At 45.0% G+C, this 23996-nt stretch overlaps 1 protein-coding gene across 10 annotated transcripts; it reads right to left on the reverse strand.

Annotated features, from left to right (window-relative positions):
- Window positions 1-1204: 1204 nt before the first annotated feature.
- LOC149915069 (annexin A4-like) lies at window positions 1205-15751 on the reverse strand. 10 transcript variants are annotated; one of them, XR_016459738.1, is made up of 6 exons: window positions 13885-15059; window positions 13522-13635; window positions 13279-13376; window positions 12541-12597; window positions 9469-9616; window positions 1205-4808 (listed from the first exon to the last, which is right to left on the reverse strand). XR_016459738.1 is itself a non-coding variant. In XM_090123979.1 (5 exons), the coding sequence occupies exons 2-5, from the start codon at window positions 13570-13572 to the stop codon at window positions 9535-9537; spliced, it is 288 nt and encodes a 95-aa protein (XP_089980105.1). In that variant the 5' UTR covers window positions 13573-13635; window positions 13885-15059; the 3' UTR covers window positions 9354-9534. The 10 variants fall into 10 exon arrangements, 2 of the variants coding, with proteins under 2 accessions (XP_089980105.1, XP_089980106.1); XR_016459737.1 differs by lacking the exon at window positions 13279-13376 and adding an exon at window positions 15072-15751 and having other exon boundaries at window positions 1206-4808; window positions 13885-13979; XR_016459734.1 differs by adding an exon at window positions 15072-15751 and having other exon boundaries at window positions 1207-4808; window positions 13286-13635; window positions 13885-13979.
- Window positions 15752-23996: the final 8245 nt, after the last annotated feature.

Consider the following 23996-nt stretch of genomic DNA (forward strand, 5'->3'; position numbering starts at 1 on the left):
AGTATGTCAGATGAAATAGAGTTAATGTAAGTGAAAAAAGTGAGAAAAATTTCACCTAAGATTGCCAGCAATCAGTACAGAACCTTTATATTTTTAATCCCAGTGAAATGTTTTGTAAGAAGTGTGCAGAGTTGATCGTGTAGAAGCCATTGGCAATTTTGAAATATGTGTGAATGGTAAATTTCCTATGAATATTGTTGGCTTGATTTCAGATACATTCACAAGCATTTCTCTGGAAAGTACACTGCTATTCTGTCCAATGTAAATTCACTGACACCTGCTCTTAGCAGGAATTTTTTAGTAATTCAAGGCAGTAACGTTTATCAAAGTAGCTAAATTAGCTGTTATGAAATCACTGTTGAGTTTTTGTGAATGAGCACCTCTATGCACTATTCTACTTCTATTCTAGCACTTTTCAGACACTAACATAGGTAATAGACTAATGAGGCAGGGGAACCTGCGAATCCAAGCCCTGGGAAAAGGAAAAGGGGAAAAGGTAGGGAGATGGGTCTAAAAACAGCACAGTGGCAATGATCTGAGGAGAAACAAACTAATTTACTAAATAAGATATCAGAATGCAAGATAACATACTATAATGCAATATAATATAACGTAATTAGAATTGAAGCTAATAACTAAAGTGAGAGTGTCTGAAAAATAGAAGCCTTACTCTAATTAAGCTGAGGTGATATGGCTGGGAGCAGAGATGAGCCAGAAAATCAAAAAAGGGAAGTCAAGAGATCTACGAATGGTTTTTATCTTTCCCACTGAGCAGAAATGGTAACAGAACAGTGAGCAGTCCTCTGGGGGATATAGTTCTTCTTCTCTTCTAAAACAGGTACCCCGAAGTATCTACTATGCATGGAACAGGAGCATTAATGCTTTAACATGTACTACATGATGTTATGATGTGGAATACTGAGAACAAAAATCTAAAACCATGACATATAGTTACACTTCCGTCACCAGAAAAAAGAGGAAATAGGGAAGTTCTGGAGTCTGAGTCTAATTCAAAATTGTTTGTAATTAATTAAATGAATTATTTTGGAATTCAAAAAGGAATCTCTTTTACAGATTTTGTTCACTGACCAAAATTTACAAAATTCTTCAAGTAGACACAAGTATAGGGCAAAAAATATCTGAACAAGCCTACCCAAGTCTAATAAGGTAATAAGACTGTGGGTGGTGACTTATTTTCCTTTGAGATTTGGAATTGGGGTCACTTTTGTCACCAGATTTTTTAACACCTTCTTCGAGATATTCTGATTTATTGTTCTTCAGAGGAAAACTGCTTAAATGTGGCATCACAGAAATATATTGGATTAAGGGCTAATACATTTTCCTAGCCAGATGAAAGTGGTGTTGTATTTTTAACATGTCAATAGTGCTTATCCATATCTCAGGAAATCCAACAGTGGAGAATTCAGGTTTAAAGTAATTAGATTGATATTTCTTATTTAAATGCATATATTTATTTTCAATATTGTCAGTTACTTTTTTCCTATCTTACCACATTTTTGTCTCTCTTCCTCTTTTCCTGTCTCTCTCGTGCACTAAGTAAATATATAAACAAATATATAAACATATATGTATACACTTATATACTGTCTCTTTCCTATTAATGGTAGTTAGTTTAGTGACTAAGGATGAAAAATATTATATATTTACGCTTCAATTATAGGAACAATATGTTTTACTGTCTAAGTACCATTTCTTGTCATGGTTATTATCGTGATATTAAATAGCTGAGAGTCATTGTAGAAGGAACATAAGTCATTACCATCTTTCTATACATAATGACTCTTAAACATAATTGCTATGTAATCTTTAGGTGAATTATTATATTGAATTATTATATAGGCCAGTGCACATGCTGGTAGCTTAGCTAGGAATAAAAGAAAGCTACTCAATCAAAGATTAGTCCTGTTTCTTTTTTAATTGAATGATTTCAAAGCATAATATTCAGGGCCGTGTTTTAGAAATATGTGATACTTTTACTTGACTCTGTTAAAGTGTGTGATATTAATTTAAGTAAATTGATAATGAAAAGAACATAACTGCATGACTGAAAGACTGATCCAGGTATGAAAAGGATACTTGTATTTCATGAGCTACATATTGAGAACCCACAAACCCACAAAAATCTAGTCAAAGTCTAGATTAGATGTGAGTCACATGCTTGACAGTCAAGGTAACTTATGCTGATGTTACAAAGAGATACCAGCTGATCTTAGGGGAAAGGTGATATGTTCTACATAGGGGACTTTACAAACAGCAGAAAATTAAATTCTTTCCTTTGACCTCCTTCATAGGATGCGAAGTCAATGCTGTGGAAGTCATGATAGGTTGAGGTGATCCATGAAAATATCTACATATTAATATATATCTGTACATATATATATAGGCAATTGGAAAGAGCCTGAAAACCTTCCAATGATGTGACATGTCTATTTTGGTGATACTAAGCTGCTATTACATCAATTGTGTTCAAAAATAACATGAAATAAAAATGCTCTGTAGGTGCCTTTTACTCCAGTAGAATGTCGAGTAACAATGTCATAGAGAGACATGAGGAAACTTGCACTACAGAATCTATCCCCTCAGTCTTCTTAATCTCTTTTACTTCCACAGGAAGAATTTTGTGGAGCCTACGACTGTTTCAAGTAAAGAAAGAAAGTATTACCTTTTTCTGATCTAACTTGCCACTCCCAGGGCAGTCCATCCCAGTGCTTGACCAATCTTTTGGAAAAAAAGCTTTTCCTAACATCCAACCTGAACTCCTCTGCCACAGCTTGTAGCCATTCCCTCTAGTCCTATTGCTAGTTACAAAGGAGAAGAGGCTGACGCTCACCTTGCCACAACTTTCTTTCAGGTAGTTGTAGAGAGCAATAAGGTCATGCCTGAGCCTCCTCTTTTGCAGACTAAACAATCCCAGTTCCGTCAGCTGCTCCTCATAAGACTTGTGCTCCAGACCCCTCACCAGTTTAATTGCCCTTCTCTGGACAAACTCCAGGCTTTCAATGTCTTTCTTCTAGTCAGGGGCTAAAAACTGAACACAGTACTTGTGATGCAGCCTCTCTATAACTTAGTACAGAGGGATGATCATTTCCCTGCTCCTGCTGGCAGCACTATTTCTGGTACAAGCTAGTATGCCATTGGCCTTCTTGGCTACCTGGGCATACTGCTGGTTCATGTCTAGATAAACCTCTATTATAGTTTGCATGTAACTAAATAGCAAGCATTACTTTCAGAGTGACCTATGAATTAGTGATTGGTGCATGGGTTTCCATACTTTTGGTTTGCCTGGTATGTTCTGAGAAAAGAGGAATTTTTGTGGGCTACATGTACGTAGGTTACTGCAAGTAATGTCTCCATGGAAACTACAACAGATACAAAGAGCATAATAACACTATTTGATAGAGCAAATTCTCAGCCTCATAATACTATTTTTTCAAGAAAATCACCACCACTAGCTGTGTATTTTCACCAGGGATGAACAAGAAACCACAGGCCATTCTTGTAAAAACCTGCACCAGAGGAGGAGACTAGCTGTCACAATTGCTGAAATCTACCACCTACCAACTCGTATTCACATCCACTGTTGGTGTTCATCAGTGTTGAGTCATCACCAGTGAATGTCAATGAGAGCCAATTTTCCACCTGGAGGAATTGAATTATCCACCTTTGCTTCTTATGCACTTCTGTGTCAGAGGTTATTTTGTCAGACCACCATCCTGCTTCCATCTGTCACACACAAAATGTGATGGAATATGGTCAGGAAGTTTCAGCCTCTACTACCACACTTTCAACATCTGTCTCTGTCACCATGGGCCAACACAATAAAGCAGGAGGCATTATTTTTGGAGCATCTCTTGTAAAATATATAATATAGTTTATGTATGTAAGTAACAAAACATTTCAATTTTTAATTTTTAAAAAGGGGGCGGGGGGGTGGGGAACCATAAAACTAGTAAGATATTTGATTTCATTTCTGTGAAATCAATGCACAACTCTGTTTTTATAGTAGTGGTTGCAATTCCTAGTGAGTTCTCAAGGTGTTAGTGGGAGAGTTTTGATGAAATTTCATTCATTCTGTGCTTCATCCTTGATAACTGTTGTTCACAAATTTATGTACAATCAGAGAGCAATGACATGAATAAGATGGGGTGGTGAAGCAAGGAATGTTTGTCTCTGCTAAGAGAGGTCTCACAGAAGTCTGATGAAGAGACAGGATCAATGTTTGAGTTAAATATGTGATTGTAACTCTACACATTACATTTAAAAATTTGCAGGTAATTTATTTATGGGAACTGAAAATAGGGTCATGAGTACACAAAAGAAAGAAGAGAAGAGAAGAGAAGAGAAGAGAAGAGAAGAGAAGAGAAGAGAAGAGAAGAGAAGAGAAGAGAAGAGAAGAGAAGAGAAGAGAAGAGAAGAGAAGAGAAGATTCTTTTCATCAGTCTTGAAATATAGTCTCAAATTCCTTTATCAAAACAGAAAGCATGGCTGCATGTTTTTCACTGTTTGCAGTACTGTTTTTGGCTAAAGTATCAAATAGTATAAAATTATTTGCCATAACCTGACTTACCTGTACACTGAGCTCCTGGTTTCAGTCACCATGATGTTAGTGGCAGATCTATGTGTGGTTGTTTCTAGGTGAGCACCTAGGGCCAGACCAGGCAGGTAGGTTAAGAAGACTAATCACCATGGTGGTGAGGGGCAGAGGCTGGGCCTCTTGACAGGCTGCGCCAGACTGCATGTTGTCCACAGTCCATGGGTTGGACATGCCTGGTCTAGCTGGAAAAATCCTGAAGGACAGAAACATAATGTGTTGGTGCGTATATCAGAAAACTCACTTTGCTTAATGGTGAAAGGATGTATGGACAGGCACTTAATAAACATAACTGCCAGCCTTGATCTCAACTGACTGTTGTTTAGTTAATGAATAGAAGATGTGTTGTGGATTTTGTGACTGGACAATGAAATAGAATGAAACATTGGTTCTGTTTGTACATACTTTCAGTAAAGAATAAACATCATGAAGCTTGCTTTTCTCTGACACTCAGATAACTTTTCTATCACTGCAAAAATGTTCCTGGAAATTATAGAATGTGAAAAGAAGCCTACATTGATGCTGTACATAAGCAGTCTCTTGATAGCAGTTGAGGACTCAGAACTCGTAAAAATTGACTCAGCAGATCATTTTGGTATCCCCTAAATTCCCAGACATTTAGGCATGGTTGTAGACATTTCTTTAGGCGCTTCACTGAATCTGGATGAAAAATAATATTTCAAGAATTACTTCAAAGTAAGCATTTTTTAAAATGCATGTCTGACATATGTTGCCAAAAACAAAGGCAACTTTTTTAACATAATAGCGGATAATGTTGACTACCTAAATTTGAACTGAAATATATATAATTTATTAATCATTTATATGTAATATTAATCATGTACAAAATGCTATAATGGAATTTTTTAAGATTCTGCTGCACTAACTGCACAATGGAATGTTTTTGTTTGTGTGTTTTTGAGAAGGTCTGAAAGATTTAAGTTACTTTCCACCATGATAACAAAAACTAGTTAGGATTTTTAGAAAGTTACAAGCAGTCACACAAGAAAATAGGCACACAATAGAAGCAGGCAAAAATAAGGAAGATGTAATTGAAGAATTTATGATAAATTTTATTTTTTATTTAATTCAGAACATGAAATGAATTATACTAATATGTTGTGCCAATAACAGTGGACGCTTCCGTAGAATATAAGTGGGGAAGACTCTTTTCTTTAAAAAGACCAACATTTTAAAGAATTATTTTTAAAGAATTTAAATTATTAGTTGTGAATAGAGAGGAGGAAATACTCATAGAAATAATAGCTAGGGCACTAGTTACTGGTCACAGGTTAAGTGGCTTTTAAAGGGTTTTATTAAACAAATCTATAAAATTTTAAAGATCTATATGTTTGCAGTCTTTTACTGAACTGTTTTTAAAAGAGAAGATTCAAAACTCACTAGAAGTATGCCTGTTCATTGAAACGAAATTCTGTAGCTATTACTTCTGGGCCGTGCATCCAAAAAAAGTTGTGAAAAATTCTGTCTCATTCTTAAAAAAATGAAAATAGCATATGTATATGTATATGGAGACAGAAACCAACTTTTTTTTTTTTTAATCCAACACTTTTTTAAACAACAACAAAAAAAAGAAAATATTTTTAAGTTGTAGGTTTTGTTTTTGTTTTTGTTTTTTTGTTTTTTAGCCAAAAATATTTACAAGCAAAAGGTTTTAGGTTTTTGTTTTGTTTCCTTTTTTTTTTTTTTAATTAAATTGATATCTAATGCACTGTAAGCACGTTACAAGATGAATTTGGAGTCTGAAACTAAATGTGAGGAAAAGCATAGTTGGCTAACAAAATTATTTCTGTCACTGGATGAAAAGTTGTCTGCTTGAAAGACTGCATATTTCTGGAGAAAAATAAAACACATCTATCAAGGAAATAATGAATCAACTAAAAAAATACTGATAAAATTTGTCTTCACAGACAACTGAAGTAAGAAACCTAACCTTTTGTTTTCCTCGAAGAGAAGCATTGAACTGCTAGTATTATAAGTTATTTCAGTATTTTGTTAATGACATTAATAATAATGTTTTACATTTATATGTCTATAGGAACTTTTTTTTTTCCTTTCTCCTCCCAAACAAACAAAACAAAGAAACAAAAAAAACCTCTCCTAAAATACTGTGTAGATTTTAGAAGCAGGAATCAGGCTGTCCTTGAGTCAGTATGCTGAAACCAGTAGACAGCAGCAGCGCAGTTGAGAAGAAAAGTTCACTGTCTTATGACTTCTTGGAAAAACAGAATAATGTTTGAGAGTTCCAAACTTGTTTTCAAATGCATTATTTGGAGCAACTTATGTAAAGTTACATTGTTCCATAGATACGGAATTCAGCAGGAGCAAAGTTTTTAGCCCTATAATTAGTATTGTATATTGAAGCATTGTCATTAACCAGTGAGATTTGCAGATTAATCCTGCTGTCAGTGAAGAAACTGACTGTATAGATAAGTAGCAATTTTTTTAGCCTGATTAAAACATGGGCATCTAATCCAATTTGTGAAAATTTTTGAAACATTACCTAAAGCAAAAGGTTGCTTAATACCTTACAATCATATATTCTTCTTCTAGTTTGTAGGTTTATATTGAATGCAGTCTTTTATTTAGAGAATATTTGAGAACATATTTCAGATGTAGAACTTGCACATTTTCTCATAGTAAAGGTTTAATTGGAAAGTCATAAACTTAGTGCTTAAAAAAATATTTCATTGCACAATACAGCAATCTGGTTATTAGTCTCAGAGTATTAAGAACTCTCATTAAACCACATATTGAAATACGTGGTCATTAATTGCCATATTGATTTGTTCTTATTTTTCTTGAGTATGCTGATAAAATACACATTATTTTTTGTGTGTCAGAAATGGAAACCACATTCTTCCTTACACAGCAATGTGAATTAAAAAAAAGGTTCAACTTTAAAAGAGAATTAGAGATGACATCTATTCCCTAGAGAATTTTGTAAAATTACAAAATATTTCCTTTCAAGGTGCTCTTATTCATTTAATTATTTGCTTGCCTTCTTGCTTTGAGATTTTTCTATGTTTGAAACTGCAGATGAGATCTGTGATGTTACTTTCTAATAGATCTCTTCGAAGTCACAAAAATAAATAAATAAATGAATGAATAAATAAATAAATAAATAAATAAATTAAAGGCTCCCTGTACAGTAAGATTGAAAATGTTCTTTACATTTCTCTCTGTGAATAAGTGCTGATGTCAAATTTAGAAAAGATTTTAACTGTGTGGGAAGAGAAGCAAACAAAATATTTAACATTAAAAAAAAATATACTGTAGTCAACGGGAGTTGTAGCTTTCATTTTAAAATCATAGAATGACTTATGTTGGAAGGGATTTTAAATATCATGTAGTTCCAATGCCCTCACATGAACATAGTTATCAACCACTAGATCAGGTTGCCCAGGGCCTGATCCAGACTGGCACTGAATGCCTCTAGGGAAAAAGCATCTGCATCTTCTCTGGGCAACCTTTTCCAGTCCTTTACCACAGTGAATAAAAAATTTCCTCCTATCATCTAACCTAAATCTCCTTTCTTTTAATTTAAAACCATTCTTGCCCGTTCTCACTAATAGACCATGAAAAAAGTTGGTTTTCTGCCAGTTCATAAACTCCTCTGAAGTATTGGAAGGTCACAATGAGGTCTCCCCAGAAAAACAATCCTCCTCTCCAGTATAAACAAGCCCAACTTCCTGAACCTCACGGGAGAGGTGCTCCAGCCCTCTGATCATCTTTGTGGCTGCCCTCTGGACTGATTCCAACAGCTCCACATCTTTATTGTCTTCAGGGCCTAAGACCTGGGCACAGTATTTCAGGTGTGACTTCACAAAAACAGAACTGAGGGGGACAACTTCTTCCCGTTACCCAGTTAGCTGCCCATGTTATAGTGTTGGCTACACTTAAAACAGCATATAAAATATTTTAGTAGAGTGAAAGCACATAGCCAAGTAAAAGCAACAGAAATCACAAGATATTTTTGCTAGTTAATTAACATAATTGCTAGTTACCATGACAAAGTGTTTCAATAGGTCTTAAATCACTTGATGTCAATGGAAGAGTCTTCAAGATAGGTGCTTCTTAACTTGTTCTAACATTTTTTTTTTTTTTTTTTTTTTTAAGATAAATCTCAAGTATTTATTTCCCCTAAAACACCTACAAGAATACTGTACTAAATTTGCATAGAAATAGGACATCAGACATTTACAGTTTGCAGGCATGTGGACTTCACGTAAGCACCCACAGGATCAAATTCAAGGAATGGTATTTAGAAACTACACTTGCTTTTCTTAAAACTTGATCTGTTGTGCTCTTAACCACTTGCACCATTGCTCATCTCGTTTTTTTTTTTTTAGAAGAGATTCTAAAGTTATACTCAAATATTAAAGGAAAAATCTCCGAAAAACATGTCATATTTAGACAAGATGAGCTTCTTCAATTGAATTTTTACTTGTTTTATTTTTATCTTTGTCATCAGGCAATGAATTATGTCTTGTTTCCCTCTCAAGACCCAGCATGAAATGTATCTGAATGCTATCTTTTCCTCAACTGGTCTATTCAAGTCTTCTGCAAAAACAATTTTGAAGATCAAAAGTAGTGATTTCAAAGCACTCTTACTAATTCTAATGCTGTATTTCCTATAGAAGAGCTAACTAGAAACTCAGAATAAAGGATACAGTAAATATTAAATTAAGCTCCAGTTATTACGATTAGTAATCCTGGAATATCTTCATGCATTTTAGCAAAAAGCACTTGAGATTCAGATTTAATCTGAAATTCAAAGACAGTTTCTATTTAGATTTTTTTTTTTTTTTTTAAAGGAATATAATGGAAAAACTTACAGTAGGAGCAGCCGTAGACCTCAATTCTTAACCCAATTTGGCCTTCTCCATTCCAATCTAAAGGAACTATACGTACATAGCGAGCAATGACTGGGTGTTGCAAATCATGTCGGACCACACTATCAGAGTTTGTGTTTCCAGGAAATGCCTAAGGGAAAGAATAAGAAAATTATTTTATTATTTCTATCTCATACACTGTAAAGATTCTGTTATGAAGGAAAATTTTAGGTAGTGAAGACCTCGGAGTGACTAGTTAGCACTTAAGTTTGGTTAAAATGTTTTCTTTGATACTGAGCAAATGAACAGTGGTTTTAAAAAGTTTTGTAGTGCTCACAACACAAACACTGTAGCACTGGAACCTCGTGCTTTCTCCACAATAGATACAGTAAATTCAGATAAGAGCTGCTGCTAGATAAGAAAGTATTTTGCATCACTGATCCATTGCTCAGTTACTAAAACATTTATAAAGATGTCCAAAAGGGTTGTTCTGTGACAAGATACCCATCCTCTAACACATTACAAACAGCAGTCACTGTCTTGTAAACAGAAACACTGATATATCCTATTTCCTACAGCAGACCCTCCAATTTCTCAAATTTCCAGGAATACAAAGATCTTTCTTTATTTTTTATGTACTACCTTCTGGAAAATGAGCACACAGTTTCTCTCCTAACCATAGTTACCTCCCACAGCAAAATCAGCTCTTTTTTGACTTTGGAAGTCAAAAAAGTACAAAACACAGTACTCTGTCATGGTTTTATAATTTTGTTATCGGTATTCCACACCAAACATCATGTAAAGCACGGGTAATTAAAGAGTTAATACTCCAGTTCCGTGGACTGACAACTTTCTGGATGCCTGGTTCTCAGAAGAAAGGAAGAACTACACATCCCAGGGGACTTCATGTTCAGAGAGGAAGATAAGCCATGGGAGGGAGTCATGGGATCTTGCTCTCTGGCTCTCTTGCTCACTGCCTAGCAGTGTGTGGGTCTGCTCCCCAACCGTGTGCCTTCAGTTCAAAGTAGGCCTTTTAGTTTCGGACACTCTCTCTCTCTTATTTGATTTATTAGCCTCAATTTCAATTATATTATATTATATTGTGTTATCTTGCATTCCGATATCATGTTTAGTAAAATTAAGTTTTCCTCCTTAGATTGTTGCTGCTGTTCTGGTTTCTGGGCCCAGCTCCCATCTCCCTTCCCTTCCCCCTTTTCCGTCCTGTTTTTGGGCCAGGGGGCCTATGGGCTTGCTGCCCCCTGTCGAGGGCACACGTTGATCTAGATAACTCCGTGACAGACACTCAAGTAAAATTTAAAAATGACTGAAGTAAATTCAGTGCTTCTTTTGTAATTTTGTACCTCTTGGTAAAAGATTTCATAGTACTCTGCTTAAAAGTAAATGATATCTATCTGTTAACATAACAGATTTTATTGTCTTTTCATCTCATGCACAAACCATTTGTTTTCTAATGGTAAATGTTAAAGATTGCCTTTTAGTTATTTTCAGCATTTTCAGAGAAACATCATAAGTCTTCATGAGTAATTTTCAATAAAACGAGTATCTTGGAGCAGTAAACAAAGAAAGGTGATCTTTGCCACACAAATAAACCCATATAGAATCCTATAATACATTCAAGTACTGGAAATAAAAAGAAATGAAGAAACAACTAGGCTGTAAATATATCTACTGCAAAATATAGTCATCAAAATTTTGTAAAGCCAAAAATTTAGGTTGACACTTTGCATATAGATACAGCACTAGATATTTCAGATGAGTATCCATCTTGTATACTGCACAGTAGATCTAGGTGTAGGTAAAGATTCACAGAACCCTTTCCTTGATGAGCTAAAAAAAAATAATGCATGTAATATTTTTTATAAGGTTGGTTGTTTGTACTGCTGCAATTATTGTGCTAAATAATGATGAAGACACTCGTGGCTTCATAGTAAAACTTGTTAGGTACAAAAATTAATGCCTGTGAAGCACTTCCATATTTGAGTGCTAAGCATTTATGAGAAATACAATAGTTCTGTATTCTGAGCTGAATAGCAGACAGACAACAACAAAAAGCACAGGCTGAACAAGAACTAAACAATCTATTGAATAACTGCCTACCATCTCAGATTTAATGCTGTTATGTCCTTGTTAGCAATGCCTCTGTACCATCAAAAACTATGGCAGAAAGTCACAGAGATTCAAAGGACCGCTTTGCAACAAGCTCCTCGTATACTGCATGAACATTCTTTCATCCCTGCAGCACTCTCAGCTAAATCAGGATCGCCCCACAGAAATAATTCATTTTCACTGCTAACAGTCTTGCGAATTGGCCTACCACAGCTAGTACCATTTTCAAGACCTGCTGCTTTGTGCTGCCAATCAAGTTTCTTAGCTCCTCTCCCCCCTGCCCCAATGGCAGTCACACTTCATGATCTCTGCTTTCCATGCTGGAGCTGCAGCCAGTTGGACTTAGGTTTCTCAAGTCCCTTTCAGTCTCAGGAGGGAATAAAACAGCCAGAATGGAATGGATGCAATGCGGCTCTCTCTAGGACACCTGCTGCCTCAGAAGAGTTCACATCTACTGGACAGCTACAGAGCTCCTACAAAAGCATCACACACAAACAAGGAAGGAAAGAAAAACCCAGGACACTGTGCAGGGGTCCTACCTCTCACTAGGTGATACCTGTTCCGTGTACAGAGGATGGACATAAACTGCACCTCATCTGTTCCCCACTTCTTCTCCCCCGCTTCGTACAGGCACTTCAAGACATTAGGGGTGACAAAGTAAGGCTCATGGAGAAGACTGGGCGTACAGGAGATCTTAAATCCCTTGCAGCTAGAGCACTGCTGGCGCGTACTTGTCTAGATCACGGATATTTTCCAACAAGCACCTACCAGGCACGGCAACCCACAGCCAAAATCTCATTGCCCCTGCCAAGTAGCCAGCCTGTCGAGAGACCTCTCATTAGAGACTTGCAAACAAGGCTAAAAGCATTATTTCCATTTCACAGGCTGGCTTCTCTTCACCATGCATCACCTGCTCAAGAATAGATTGGGAAGCACGTTACTACGCACCTGAGCATCTTGCTGAGCATGGGCATCATCCACATACATTCCTTCATCTCTGTTTCCCTGCAAAGACACGAGGATAGAAGACTCAGTTCACCAGAGCATCTACTGGAAGCAACTCCTGAGAATTCCCCGTTCATGAAAAGCTGCTGGGGATGGATAATGGAGTCCTTCAAAGGGAACACTAGCTTACAAATGAAATGCAGCTCAGATGTACTTTGGGCTTCCTTCTGAAACGAGCAGCAACCCACTTTACTGGGACATTTAAAGAAGAGCCCACAGCACTCATGCACACCCAGAGTCAGAGTTCCCTCCCCGGAGAGGCTGGGTTTGAGGAGCAGGTCATGGGACACACAGGGTGAGAAAAAGCCAGCCTGGAGCTCCTCACCACTGAGTGCAGAGCTGTGCCCACAGCTCTGAACATTCACCCCCTTCTCCCCTCAGCTTGGCTCACCGTTGCGAGGGACACGAGGACCCTTCGAAACATGGGAGATGTGTCAGATACGATGCCATCCTCAAGGGAGCAGCCATATTCCAGCAAGAACACACACACACAGCACCCGTTAGGAGCAGGGCCACCACCTGGGTGCTGCCCACAACATTTGCCAGCTGTAACCTAGCTAAGTACAGAACTGTGCCCAGGGCTCCCAGCAGCACTGCAGCACTCCAGCCATCATCATTAGTGCTACAGCCTCCAATTAAGAAGCGCAGACAGAAGGAAACTGACAAGAGAGCCTTTCGTACTCCTTACGAAGCTTGTAGTTCTCATTAATGCGACAAATCTCTCCATTGGTGCGAGAAGCCAGAATTTCCATTGGGCAACCTTCATCTGCTCCTGCTCCCTAGGGAATCACCAAGGCAAGACTTAAGATACCAGCACCTGCTTGTGACGTGCAACCAGGTTTCTTTAAGAGAGAGAAGACATGCATAACAAAGCAGTAAGTCCTTGGCCAGAACTTAAGCAATACAAAAGGAAGATTTCCAAACCTTCACAGCCCTCCTTAGTTTGTGCACGTCATACATGGTGGTGGGAGTCATCACCCCAATGATCACCCTCTCAAAATTCCCACTCAGCTCCAACTTCAAGTCATCAATCAAATCCTAGAAGGCAAAGAGGAGAAAGGAGTTGGCAGAAGGGACGGCCTTTGAGGACAGAGGAACTGAGCTGTTCAGCACTCCTCTTCAGGCTCCAACCCTCCTTGCATCAACAACTGCTCTGAACTGAACAAGAACAAAACAACCTTGGTCAGGTGAAGTCTCTGCCGACCTTTCTCTTGTAGAGATTGGGTCGTTTTTCACTTTGCGCCCAAGTGACACAACCACGTTCATGCATCTCTGCAGACCACCCACCCTGCCAGTAGTGCTCTTAGCGGTGATCAGAACTTGCTGACGCTGGGAAACATTTAGTTTGGTCAAGACGTCAGTGATGGCATCTTCATCCGTGCCTGCAAGAAACAAATGGAAGCTAGTCAGGATGCTTGCACAAGGATCAGAAGTGCCCTCTGGTCTTGTGCCACCTCCAGTCCCTCACACAGCCGGCTCTCAACAGCTCCAGGACTACATCGATGCACACAAAGCTGCCAGGACCCACGCCACCAGAGCAGCTGCATTTTGGGACACGAAGGGCAGTTCTGTTTCCACTTTCCAACAATTTTTAGGGCAGTTGTGCAGCAGAGCAGTGCAAGCAGCTATGCTTCCCTCTATCAAACCACCAGAGCAGCCATTCGCAGTGCTGGGGAAAAAATAAAAGTTGACCATGGAGGGAGATCAACTTAGCAAAGCCCTTCATGGCCTTCCTGAGAGCCTGCGCTTCTTGCTCAGCGCTGAAACTTGAGACCCCCTCGATTGTTGCCTAAGGCCACAAGAAAAGGATTTAGCAAAGGCAGACCGACGCACGCAGAGTTGAACTGGAAAAAAAAAAGAAGACAAACATAAAAGATGTGAACACAGAGATAGTAAAACTCCACCCACACAACTGATGCTTCTCTCTCACTTCTGTCTCACACGGCAGCCTGTTCTAGTGGGACTTCCCAAGCATATCAGAAAGAAGCCACGGGGGCACAACTGCATGGAGAACATATCTCCATACTGCTGCCCACGGAGTACCTGGTTTCCAGTGAAACAAAAGCTGGACCACCCGGCATCTGTGTTCAGGCCCACCAGGCCTTCTTCCTAGCAGTTCTCCACGTCAATCATAAAGCAATGCGCTCCCATCATAGCCCTAGTCCTGACTTCTCTTGTAGCAGGTAAGGACCAGTATTCTGCACCATTCCTTTTGCTCTGCTCGGCACTGGGGAGGCTGCAGCTGGAGAACAGCGTCCAGCTCTGGGCTCCCAGTACAGGAGACAGCTGGACATGCTGGAAAGAGTCCAACGCAGGGCTACCAAGATGGTGAAGGGACTGGAACACCTCTGCCATGACAAGAGGCTGAGAGAGAGGGGGCTGCTCAGCCTGGAGAAGGGGAGCTCAGGGGGATCCCACCCACGGCTGTAGAAGTTCTGCACAGAAGTTTGTCCTGATATCCAACCTAAACTTACCCCATGCCTGTGTGTCCTGCGGAACCCCACAGATGTGACAGTGGGCTGCTTCTCAAAGGAAACCAGTGCTCGGCGTCGGGAGCGGTGGAGGAAGCAGCTGATCCTGCCAATAACGCTGCCATCGCGCGTCCCTCCCCGGGACTCCCACACCTTCCTCTCCCCAGCCCGGCTCGGCTCCTCGCAGGCTGCAGACACTGCTGAGGCACTCGCGCTCCAGGCCGTCATCTTCTTCCCGTGCCGCCGGACCGCTCTCTGCAGGGCTGCGCTGAGCTCCTGCTGCTGCACCAGAACCGCAGCTCCCGTGCTGACAGACGGCGGAGCTTCGTGCCGGCACCCACAGCACGCGGCCCCCGGGCTGCTGGCGGCACGGCAGGATGCTCCCGTCCCCGCCTCCCTCCCACCGCCCCTCGGCTCCGGCATCCTCCCGTTATCCGCCTGAGGAAACGAAGGCCCCGCACAGGGCTCTGGACGGGCTGACCGACGGCTGATGCCAACGGAAGGACGTTCAACACCGCCACGCGCCGGTCCCGCACTTCGGTCACGACGACCCGAGGCATCTCTGCAGGCCGGGGGCAGAGCGGCTGGAAGGCCGCGCGGAGGAAAAGGATCCGGGGGCGCGGGCCCCGGGGCCCCGGAAGCGGAGCGGGCGCGCGGAGCGGGGCAGCGCCGCGGGCAGCCGGGCCGGGACCACGCGGGACGCGCGCGGTGATGACGCAATGACGGCGCGACCGCGGGCGCAAACGACCCCGCCGGGAGCGCCCGCCCCGTTCCGCGGGCCGACCAATAGGAGAGCGGGAGAGGCGGGGCCGAGCGCGGGCTCTCCGCCAATGGCGGCCGCGGGATTCCGTGCCGGGAAAGCGGCGCTCCGCCGCCCCGCGTCCCCGCCGCCGCCCGCCCCGCGCCTCGGGGCCCCGTCCGTCCCGCGTCAGAACGGAGCCGTCCTCCGGAGTCGGCGTCGCGGCGGGGCGCCGCCGGCTGAGAACCGGCGGCTGACTGCGAGCGGCGGGACGCCCGGTGTCCGGGAGCGGCTCCTGGCCGAGCCGGGCAGCCCCGAAAGAGAGGGACCGACCCCGCCGATCGAGACGCGTTCGAGCCCGGCAGAGTCGGGCGGCCGCCTTCGGTTCCGGCTCGGCTCGGCTCGGCTCGAACGGTCAGCAGCGCCGTGCTGAGCCGCTGCCCCGCAGGCGGAGGACTCGACTGCCGTTTTCTGTATTCACGTCTGTCCGAGAAGAAAGCTGGCGGCGCTGGCGCTGACCAGGGAGAGGGAGGCCGGGGGCCGGAAAGCTCTCGGGCTGCGGCTCCAGGGCAGGCAGAGGAAGTCACGGCGCCGGTGACATCAGCCGGGCTGCTGGGACCTGCGTGCTGTCACGCTGCGTTTCCGTGACGACGGCGGGCTCTCCCCGAGGAGCCGAGGGCAGCTTTGCTGCTGAGTTCGTTACCCGACGAAGCCCGACGCGGGGGGGCTGGGCAGACAGTCTTGCCAAAGAGGCCCGTGCTACAGCAAGATTGACAGCACGACGCCTTTTGTTCCCCTTGAGCCCTGGCCAGGCTTCGGGGCGAAAACCAAGAGGAGAAAGAGGGCAGCGGCTGTTCCCTCGGACTGCTCCGTACATTGGTTTACTCTGTGCTAGAAAGGCTGGAGCTGCTTGCAGCGGCTCTGGATGCCTCACTCGTGGGATGGATGCATTGCTGTGCAACTTCCCCATGGCTGGGAGAGGTTCTTCAGATCCTCCCTGTAAACGGGGCTCCCCAGTGACTGCGGATCTGGCTGATGGTAAAGTACTGGGGCTATTGGTCGTGGATCTTTCTTCACCACTGTGTTCACGTGGCAATGAGTAGGCCCACTGCCTTGCTTATTCCCTTTACTGCTAAGCTTCTCTTTTGGCTATAGACGCTGCCAATATTACTGCTGGTTTTATTTTGTCATAGGCAGTAAAATAAGCCTATCCCAATGACGTTGGTGTCTTTGTTGCAGCTGTTGAGCCCACCGATTGGCACAACAGCATTAACACATGATGGGCACGTAACTTGGACATCAGGAACGTGACTTCAAAGGCTTCAAAGCATCGGGAATGTCTCCTTTGGAGAGAGACTGAGAGGTTTGGGCTTGTTGAGCCCGGAGAACAGAAGGCTCATGGGAGACCGTGTGGCTGCCTTTCAGTACACGGGGCCTCACAGATCACCCTTGCTGAGGGTGAGCACTATTCCCTCATTGAGGACATTGATGAAGATGTTGAACAAGACCGGACCCAGCAACGACCCCTGAGGAACACCGCTGGTTACAGGTCTCCAACCGGACTCTGCACCGCCAACGACGACCCTCTGCGCTCTGCCAGTCAGCCAGTTCTCAACCCACCTCACTGTCCACTCATCTGTCCACACTTCCTCAGCTTTGTCATAAGGATGTTGTGGGAGACGGTATCAAACGCCTTGCTGAAAGCAAGGTAGACTACATGCACTACATCCACCCAGCCAGTGACAACATCGTAGAAGGCTACCACGTTGGTCAAGCATGCCCTCCCCCTGGTGAACCCTTGCTGATTACTCCTGATAACCTCCTTTTCTTCCAGTTGTCTGGAGATGGCATCCAGCACAAGCTGTTCCATCACCTTTCCAGGGACAGAGGTGTGCCCAGATGGCCAAGAGGGCCAACAGCATCTTGCATTAGAAATAGCGTGGCCAGCAGGAGCAGGGAGGGAATCATCCCCCTGTACTCAGCCCTGGTGAGGCCACGCATTGAGCACTGTGTTCAGTTTTGGGCCGCTCACTACAAAAAAAGACATTGAGGCCCTGGAACGTGTCCAGAGAAGGGCAACAAAACTGGTATGGGGTCTGGAACACAGGCCTTACGAGGAGCGGCTGAAGGAGTTGGGGTTGTTCAGTCTGGAGAAGAGGAGGCTCAGAGGAGACCTCATTGCAATCTACAACTTCCTGAATGGAGGCTGTGATGAGGAGGGGTTTGGCCTCGTCTCCCAGGCAACAAACAGGACCCGAGGAAATGGCCATAAGTTGTACCAGAGGAGGTTTAGGTTAGACATAAGGAAGAACTTGTTCTCTCAGAGAGCAGCCAGGCCCTGGAATGGCTGCCCAGGGAGTTGGTGGAGTCGCCGTCCCTGGCAGTGTTCAAGAGGCATCTGGATTAGGAGTTACAGGATATGGTTTAGTGCTTGTGGTAGCAGTGGTGATGGAAGGATTGTTTTTATTCCTTTCCTTTTTCTTCTTTTCTTCCCTTCCTTTCCTTTTTTTCCTTTTTTCATTTTGTTTTCTGTTTTCCATCTTTTCTTTCCCTCTCCCCTTTTCTTTCCCTCTCCCCTTTTCTTTCCCTCTCCCCTTTTCTTTCCCTCTCCCCTTTTCTTTCCCTCTCCCCTTTTCTTTCCCTCTCCCCTTTTCTTTCCCTCTCCCCTTTTCTTTCCCTCTCCCCTTTTCTTTCCCTCTCCCCTTTTCTTTCCCTCTCCCCTTTTCTTTCCCTCTCCCCTTTTCTTTCCCTCTCCCCTTTTCTTTCCCTCTCCCCTTTTCTTTCCCTCTCCCCTTTTCTTTCCCTCTCCCCTTTTCTTTCCCTCTCCCCTTTTCTTTCCCTCTCCCCTTTTCTTTCCCTCTCCCCTTTTCTTTCCCTCTCCCCTTTTCTTTCCGTCTCTTTTCATCTCTTCCCCTTTCTTTCCTTTTTTCATTTCTTTTGATTCATTTTGTTTAGTACTTTCTTACTTTTCATCTTTTAGATTCCTTTCTAAAAGAAAAGATAGAATGGGAGACAATAATTAAAGAAACAAAACCTGCTTTGAAAGCCATGGGGCCGGATGGATTGAACCTTGGGGTGCTGAGGGGGTTGGCAGATGTGGCTGCCAAGCCGCTCTCCATCATCCTTCAGCAGTCCTGGCTAATTGGGGATGTGTCCTGGCTGTCCCTGAACGTGTTTAAAGAGCTCTGGATGTGGTGCTCAGGGACATGATTGAGTGGTGGGTTGTTAGAGTTAGGGGAGTATGGTCAGGTTGCGGTTGGACTCGATGATCTTTCAGGTCTTTTCCAACCTGATCCATTCTATGATTCTATGGATTTAACAGCAGCGTTCTTGTGGGAGCTGCATTGAAACTTGCAGTGTCTCTGGGTCCCCAGAATTACTTTCTCCAAGCTGATTCGTAGGTGCTGGCACTTCTTTAAAGCAAGAGCAGCTGCTGATGGGAGGAAGGTAGTTCAGGCTCATGAGTTCTGCAGCATCTCCCAGGATGGTACCAGAGGAGGCAGGAATGATATTGCAGAAGATGAGAAGCTCCCCAGCTGGAAGCCAGAAACCCTGCGGGAGAGTCGGAGCACGTGTGGATGCCCAGGAGGTAATGCAGCCCCAGTATTTGAGAAGCACGTGGCCATGGAGCTGCGGCCCAAGAACAGAGCTATTCCGCCTTTGCAGAATAGCTGGCATCCCAAGAAGGACTCGTCTGTCCTTGTAAAAAGCAGGGGGAGGGCACGTCCAAATGCTTGCTGGTTGCTTGGGAGCTCAAATCCTCCAAGCTGGAGGCAGCCTGGGGGTAACATCTCCTTGGTCCGATTGTGCAGCACCTGAGCAAGAACTGGCTGCATGAGGGTCATCTTAATTTCTCTGTTCTTTTACTTAAATAAACCTGTTGGGAGACCGTGGTGTTGGTTTCCTAAAATTTGGATCTGGGAGGTGAGCACACCCTTTGCCTATGATGGAAGCACAGAAATGATGCGGGCACTCGCTGAGGTCACAGTCATCGCCGAGGTGGGAGCGTTTGTGGCACAGCCGGTGAGCAGAGCTGGTGCTCTGGTGAGTGTGCTGCACGTAGAGACTGAGCTGTGAGCTTTCCTTGAGAGATCACCCTGCGAGAGCCCGTGGGAAGCACCGCTGTGGCGTGTGCGTGAGCTGGGCACAGCTCAGGCTGAGCAGGCCGAGCAGGTGAGCTGGGTTTGGTGCTGGGTGGTTGCCGGGAGGTGTCTCAGCAGGAAAGCTGGGCTGGGGTGGGCACGCTGCATCAGCCCTCGTCCCGGCTGGCGGTGAGACAGAGGGAGTTTTCTTCAGGACAGCAACACCAGCCATGTGCTTCAAGGTGCGTAACTATTGAGGAGATGGAGAACGCTTGCTGTCAGAAATCATGGCAGCTGTACAGGAGCTGGGTGTATTTTGGGGACAGTCCTTGTAACCAGCTGGTTTCGAGACATTGCCCTGCCCGAGAGTCTAAACTGCACAGCAGAAGAATGCTGGGAAAATGCTTCTTCCACACTGTTTTTCACTTGCAGGTTCTTTCCTTAGGGTTCCTTTTTCCTTTCCAAAAGGAGATTTTGGGGATCGAGGCACTTGAAGAGAGAGTGAAGCCAGCTCTTTCCAACAGTGCGGGCAGTCCCTGTGGAGAGGACCCCGGGAACTTGAGCTTCCCCTGAGACGTTCCCCAGCATGTCTCAGCAGGGAGACGGACGCAGTTGCCATCGCTGTTTTGCGCGTGGAAAGGTATGGCTGGGTTTCTTTCGCTTGGGTTTCTCCTTTCTCTGGTTTTGGAGGGGAAGGGGTGGAGCAGGGGGAGCCCTGCTGGTCCTTTGTTAGCTCAGTAAGCAGCTGGGTTGTGCACTTGCAGCAACAGGACAGCATTGCCAGGCTCCTTAACCTGCTGGGGCAGGGTGGGATCAGAGAGCGGGCACTGCCCTCCTGCCAGCTGCGCCTGGTTATGGTTTGCCAGCTGCCCTGGGTTTCTGCTGAGAAGTTTGTTCTAGCTGCCTGCAGTAGTAAAGGGTGGGGAAGAAATAGTGGTGAAGAGCTAAGGCTGTGTACGGTAATTTTGCATGGGTTGAACTGTGGCACCTGAAGTCACTGTTTCCCTCGGAATAATGCTGGTGTTTGCAGGTGTGTTGGTTTAACCCCCCGAAGTGATGTCTGAGAGCGCCCGTCTTCTCCACCTGAACGATGAGAAAGCTGGATATGCCCAGAAATTGCAGCACGTGCAGATGTTGTGAATGCGCTCCCAAATGTTTCCGTTAGTGATAACTAACGTCTCAGCACTCTGATACCCACCTCTGGCACCATCTGAAATGCTGCATCTCTTTGCAAACGTTGGGTGGCTGTTTCCATGGCCCTTCCTTTATTTCTCTCCTCAGAAGCAGCGCGGCGCAGTTCCCTGTGCTAGGGAGCAGCACCCAGCAGGCTGCCAGAGATCCAACAGCGCCTTGCAGCGCACAGAGGGACGCGATGGGGATGGACCATCCTTAGCACCACGCAAAAGTGAGTCTCTGCAGTCCTCTGTCATGAAGTATGGAAGAATGCATTTTAAGTATTACTTCTGAGCGGTGCAGCACTGCAGGGATGTCCGGTAACCATGGTGGAAGCATTAGAGAGGCCGACAGCAACAGATGGCAGCAGTGAGACAGAAGTGTGTGTGTAAGTGGTGGTGCTCAGAGCTGAGTGCATTCCCTGCAGGGACAAAAAATCCGTGCCTCGACTTTTGCAGCTGATAGCGTTTTGTGTGCTGACGCAGCTTTGCTCTGCAGCATGCAGAGCTGTCAGGCAGACTGGGGTTCCTCTGCTGCCACCTGAGCGGGAATGAGAGCAGTAGTGCTTTGTGCAAGCGCACTGCAGTTTAAAGATCAGTTTCTGTTCTGGCTGTAGAAGAGTGTCTTTTGGTTTTTGTGGTGGACGTGGGCTAACAGGACAGTGCTGCTCCTGGTGTCTGTGAAATCAACACACAATCTGTTGTTGTAGGGACGGAGCCTGCGCGTCCATGGAATGGTGCTGGGCTTGGGGGGAAACGGAAAGCCTCCCCAGGTAAGAAGCTCTTGTGAGCTGTGGTGTGGGTACCTGCCTCTAAATAGGGCTGCATGAAGGGCTGTGTGGGATGGAGGAGAAAAGAAGGGGCACTGCAGATCTGTGCTGACTGCAGAAATGGCACAGTGTTGTAGCAGCAGAAAGGCCAATTGAAGAACTATGCTTGAGGAGCAGAAGTTTGTGGTTGGCTGTGCTAAAATGCTCCTCCAAAGAGATGCTCTTCATGTCTTTCTTGTTTCCTTTCTGACAGAAGCTGATGCAAGCAGGCTTGCAGTGAAGCGCAGCCTTGCAGGAAGCCAGGGGAGGAGCATGGAGTGTGGCACAGCCCCCAAGAGAGGTACAGACACACAGCAGCATCTGGGTTTGGTGCACTGTCTTTCTAGTTAGGCTTTCTGTCTGTCCTTTCCTGGGACTGCTGTCGTTGCGTGTTGCTTGAGATCTTAATCCCTGGGGATTACAGTTGCCTTTCCTGTCCCAATTGGAAATGGCCCACAGTTCAGCCAAGATCCCAAGGTCCATTGCTGTGAACACTCGAGAGTTCCTAGCATTGTGGCCCATTTTGCAGACCGAAGGCAGTGTGTGACTCTCTTTTAATCTTGCTGCTTCCCCTTGCTTGATTTGAACAGGGAGAGGTGCTGAGCCAAACGGCAAGATGTACGCGAAAGCTCCTCTCCAGGCTCCAGGAGGGCTTCCTGGAACAGCAGGTCCCAGCAGAGGGGAAAGACCTTCCCCTGCAGTTGACAACCACTCCCTCTCCAAGACCATGGCTGCAAGAAAGCGCAAGGGAGTGGAGGAAGAGGAGCAAAAAGCAGAGCTGTGGCCTGCCAAGAAACAAGTGAAGGTGGAGCGCGATGGGGAGAAGGCTCAGAGCCCACATCAGAGCAGAGGCGGTGTGCCAGCTCCAGCAACACACCCTGGGCCTGCCCCAGCGCCGACTGAGCGGTTCCGGACCTCAAAGCGAAGAGGTAGGAAGGTGCTGCAGCTGCCCTGGTGAGGTGCTTCCCTTATCAGGTGCATGGAGTTTGCTTAGGATTTGCTTTGCTTTCTCCTTCTCTCTGCGGAGAGGGGAAAAGAGTAGAAGGCTGCCGAGTCCAATGGCAAGGAAGTGCCAGAAAGTGTAACCCTCTCTTTTCCCATGAAATCCATGACAGCCTTCTGCTTGTCCCACTGGAAATACCCTTCCCTGAGAGGCTTCCTAGCCTGTTTTCATGTACCCATGTTTCCGCGGTTTTGCTGTTGACAAACTGAATTTCTCTCCTCTTTCTCTATAGCAAGACGACAACGACAAAAAGAGAGGAGAGCAGAAATGAAGAAGGCTGCTCTGAGAGCTGCCGCTGCACGTGCAGAGGTGAGTCCTCGGTGAGCACAGACACGGCTCTTGTTGTTCTCTGTCTGTCAGACGTGAAGGGGATTGTAGAATGCTGGGGGAAGCGGTGTCCTACTTTGACGCTCGCTTTCTTTCTTTCCAGTCCTCCACAATGAACAGCCTTGTGGAGATGATGGAGAAGCTGCAGCTGAAGGACTGAGTGGAGGAGCATCAGAAGGCAGCGGCTTCGTGGCAGCAGCCCAACTTGGCACTCTGGTTGCAGTCCATCAATAAACAATTGGAGCTTTGTATTCACAAAGAGCGCACGGCCTGATTTGTCCAGTGGCACTCAGTGAGCTGCTGCACCACCTCCTCATTATTCCACTCGCGGCGCTGGGTCAGAACTCCCACATCTCCATCAGGGGATGCTGCAGGTTATAGAAGCAATGGATGCACCAGTCCTTGGCCCTGCCCATAAACGCACTGCCTGCAAAGCACGTGCACAGAACTGCGAGTAGCACGGCCTGAGCACAGGCGCGCTGAGTTAGAGAACAGCTGTCTCGAGCTGTCTGAGTTTCTCGGGGCAGCACTGAGCAGAAGTGAGCGTGTGCCCCTCACCCTGCAGGCGTCTCTGTTGGGGGAAGAGAGGCTCCGCCGGCTGCCTGATCCCGGAAGGCAGAGGTGTTCTCCTGACTTCTCTGCAGTGCTACCTTGCCTCACTGTCCCCCCTCTCTTCAGCCGTTTTGATGCTACTTTTCATTCTTTGGGCAGAGCTTGAGTCACTCTCATCATCGCACAGCTTTGTACTGAGCGGTGTGGAATTTTCTGGCTTTGCTCTTAAAAGCCTAGGCTGAAA

This window comes from Phasianus colchicus, chromosome 24, assembly GCF_987193195.1.
Source record: "Phasianus colchicus chromosome 24, bPhaCol1.hap1.1, whole genome shotgun sequence".
Classification (NCBI taxonomy): Eukaryota; Metazoa; Chordata; class Aves; order Galliformes; family Phasianidae; genus Phasianus; species Phasianus colchicus.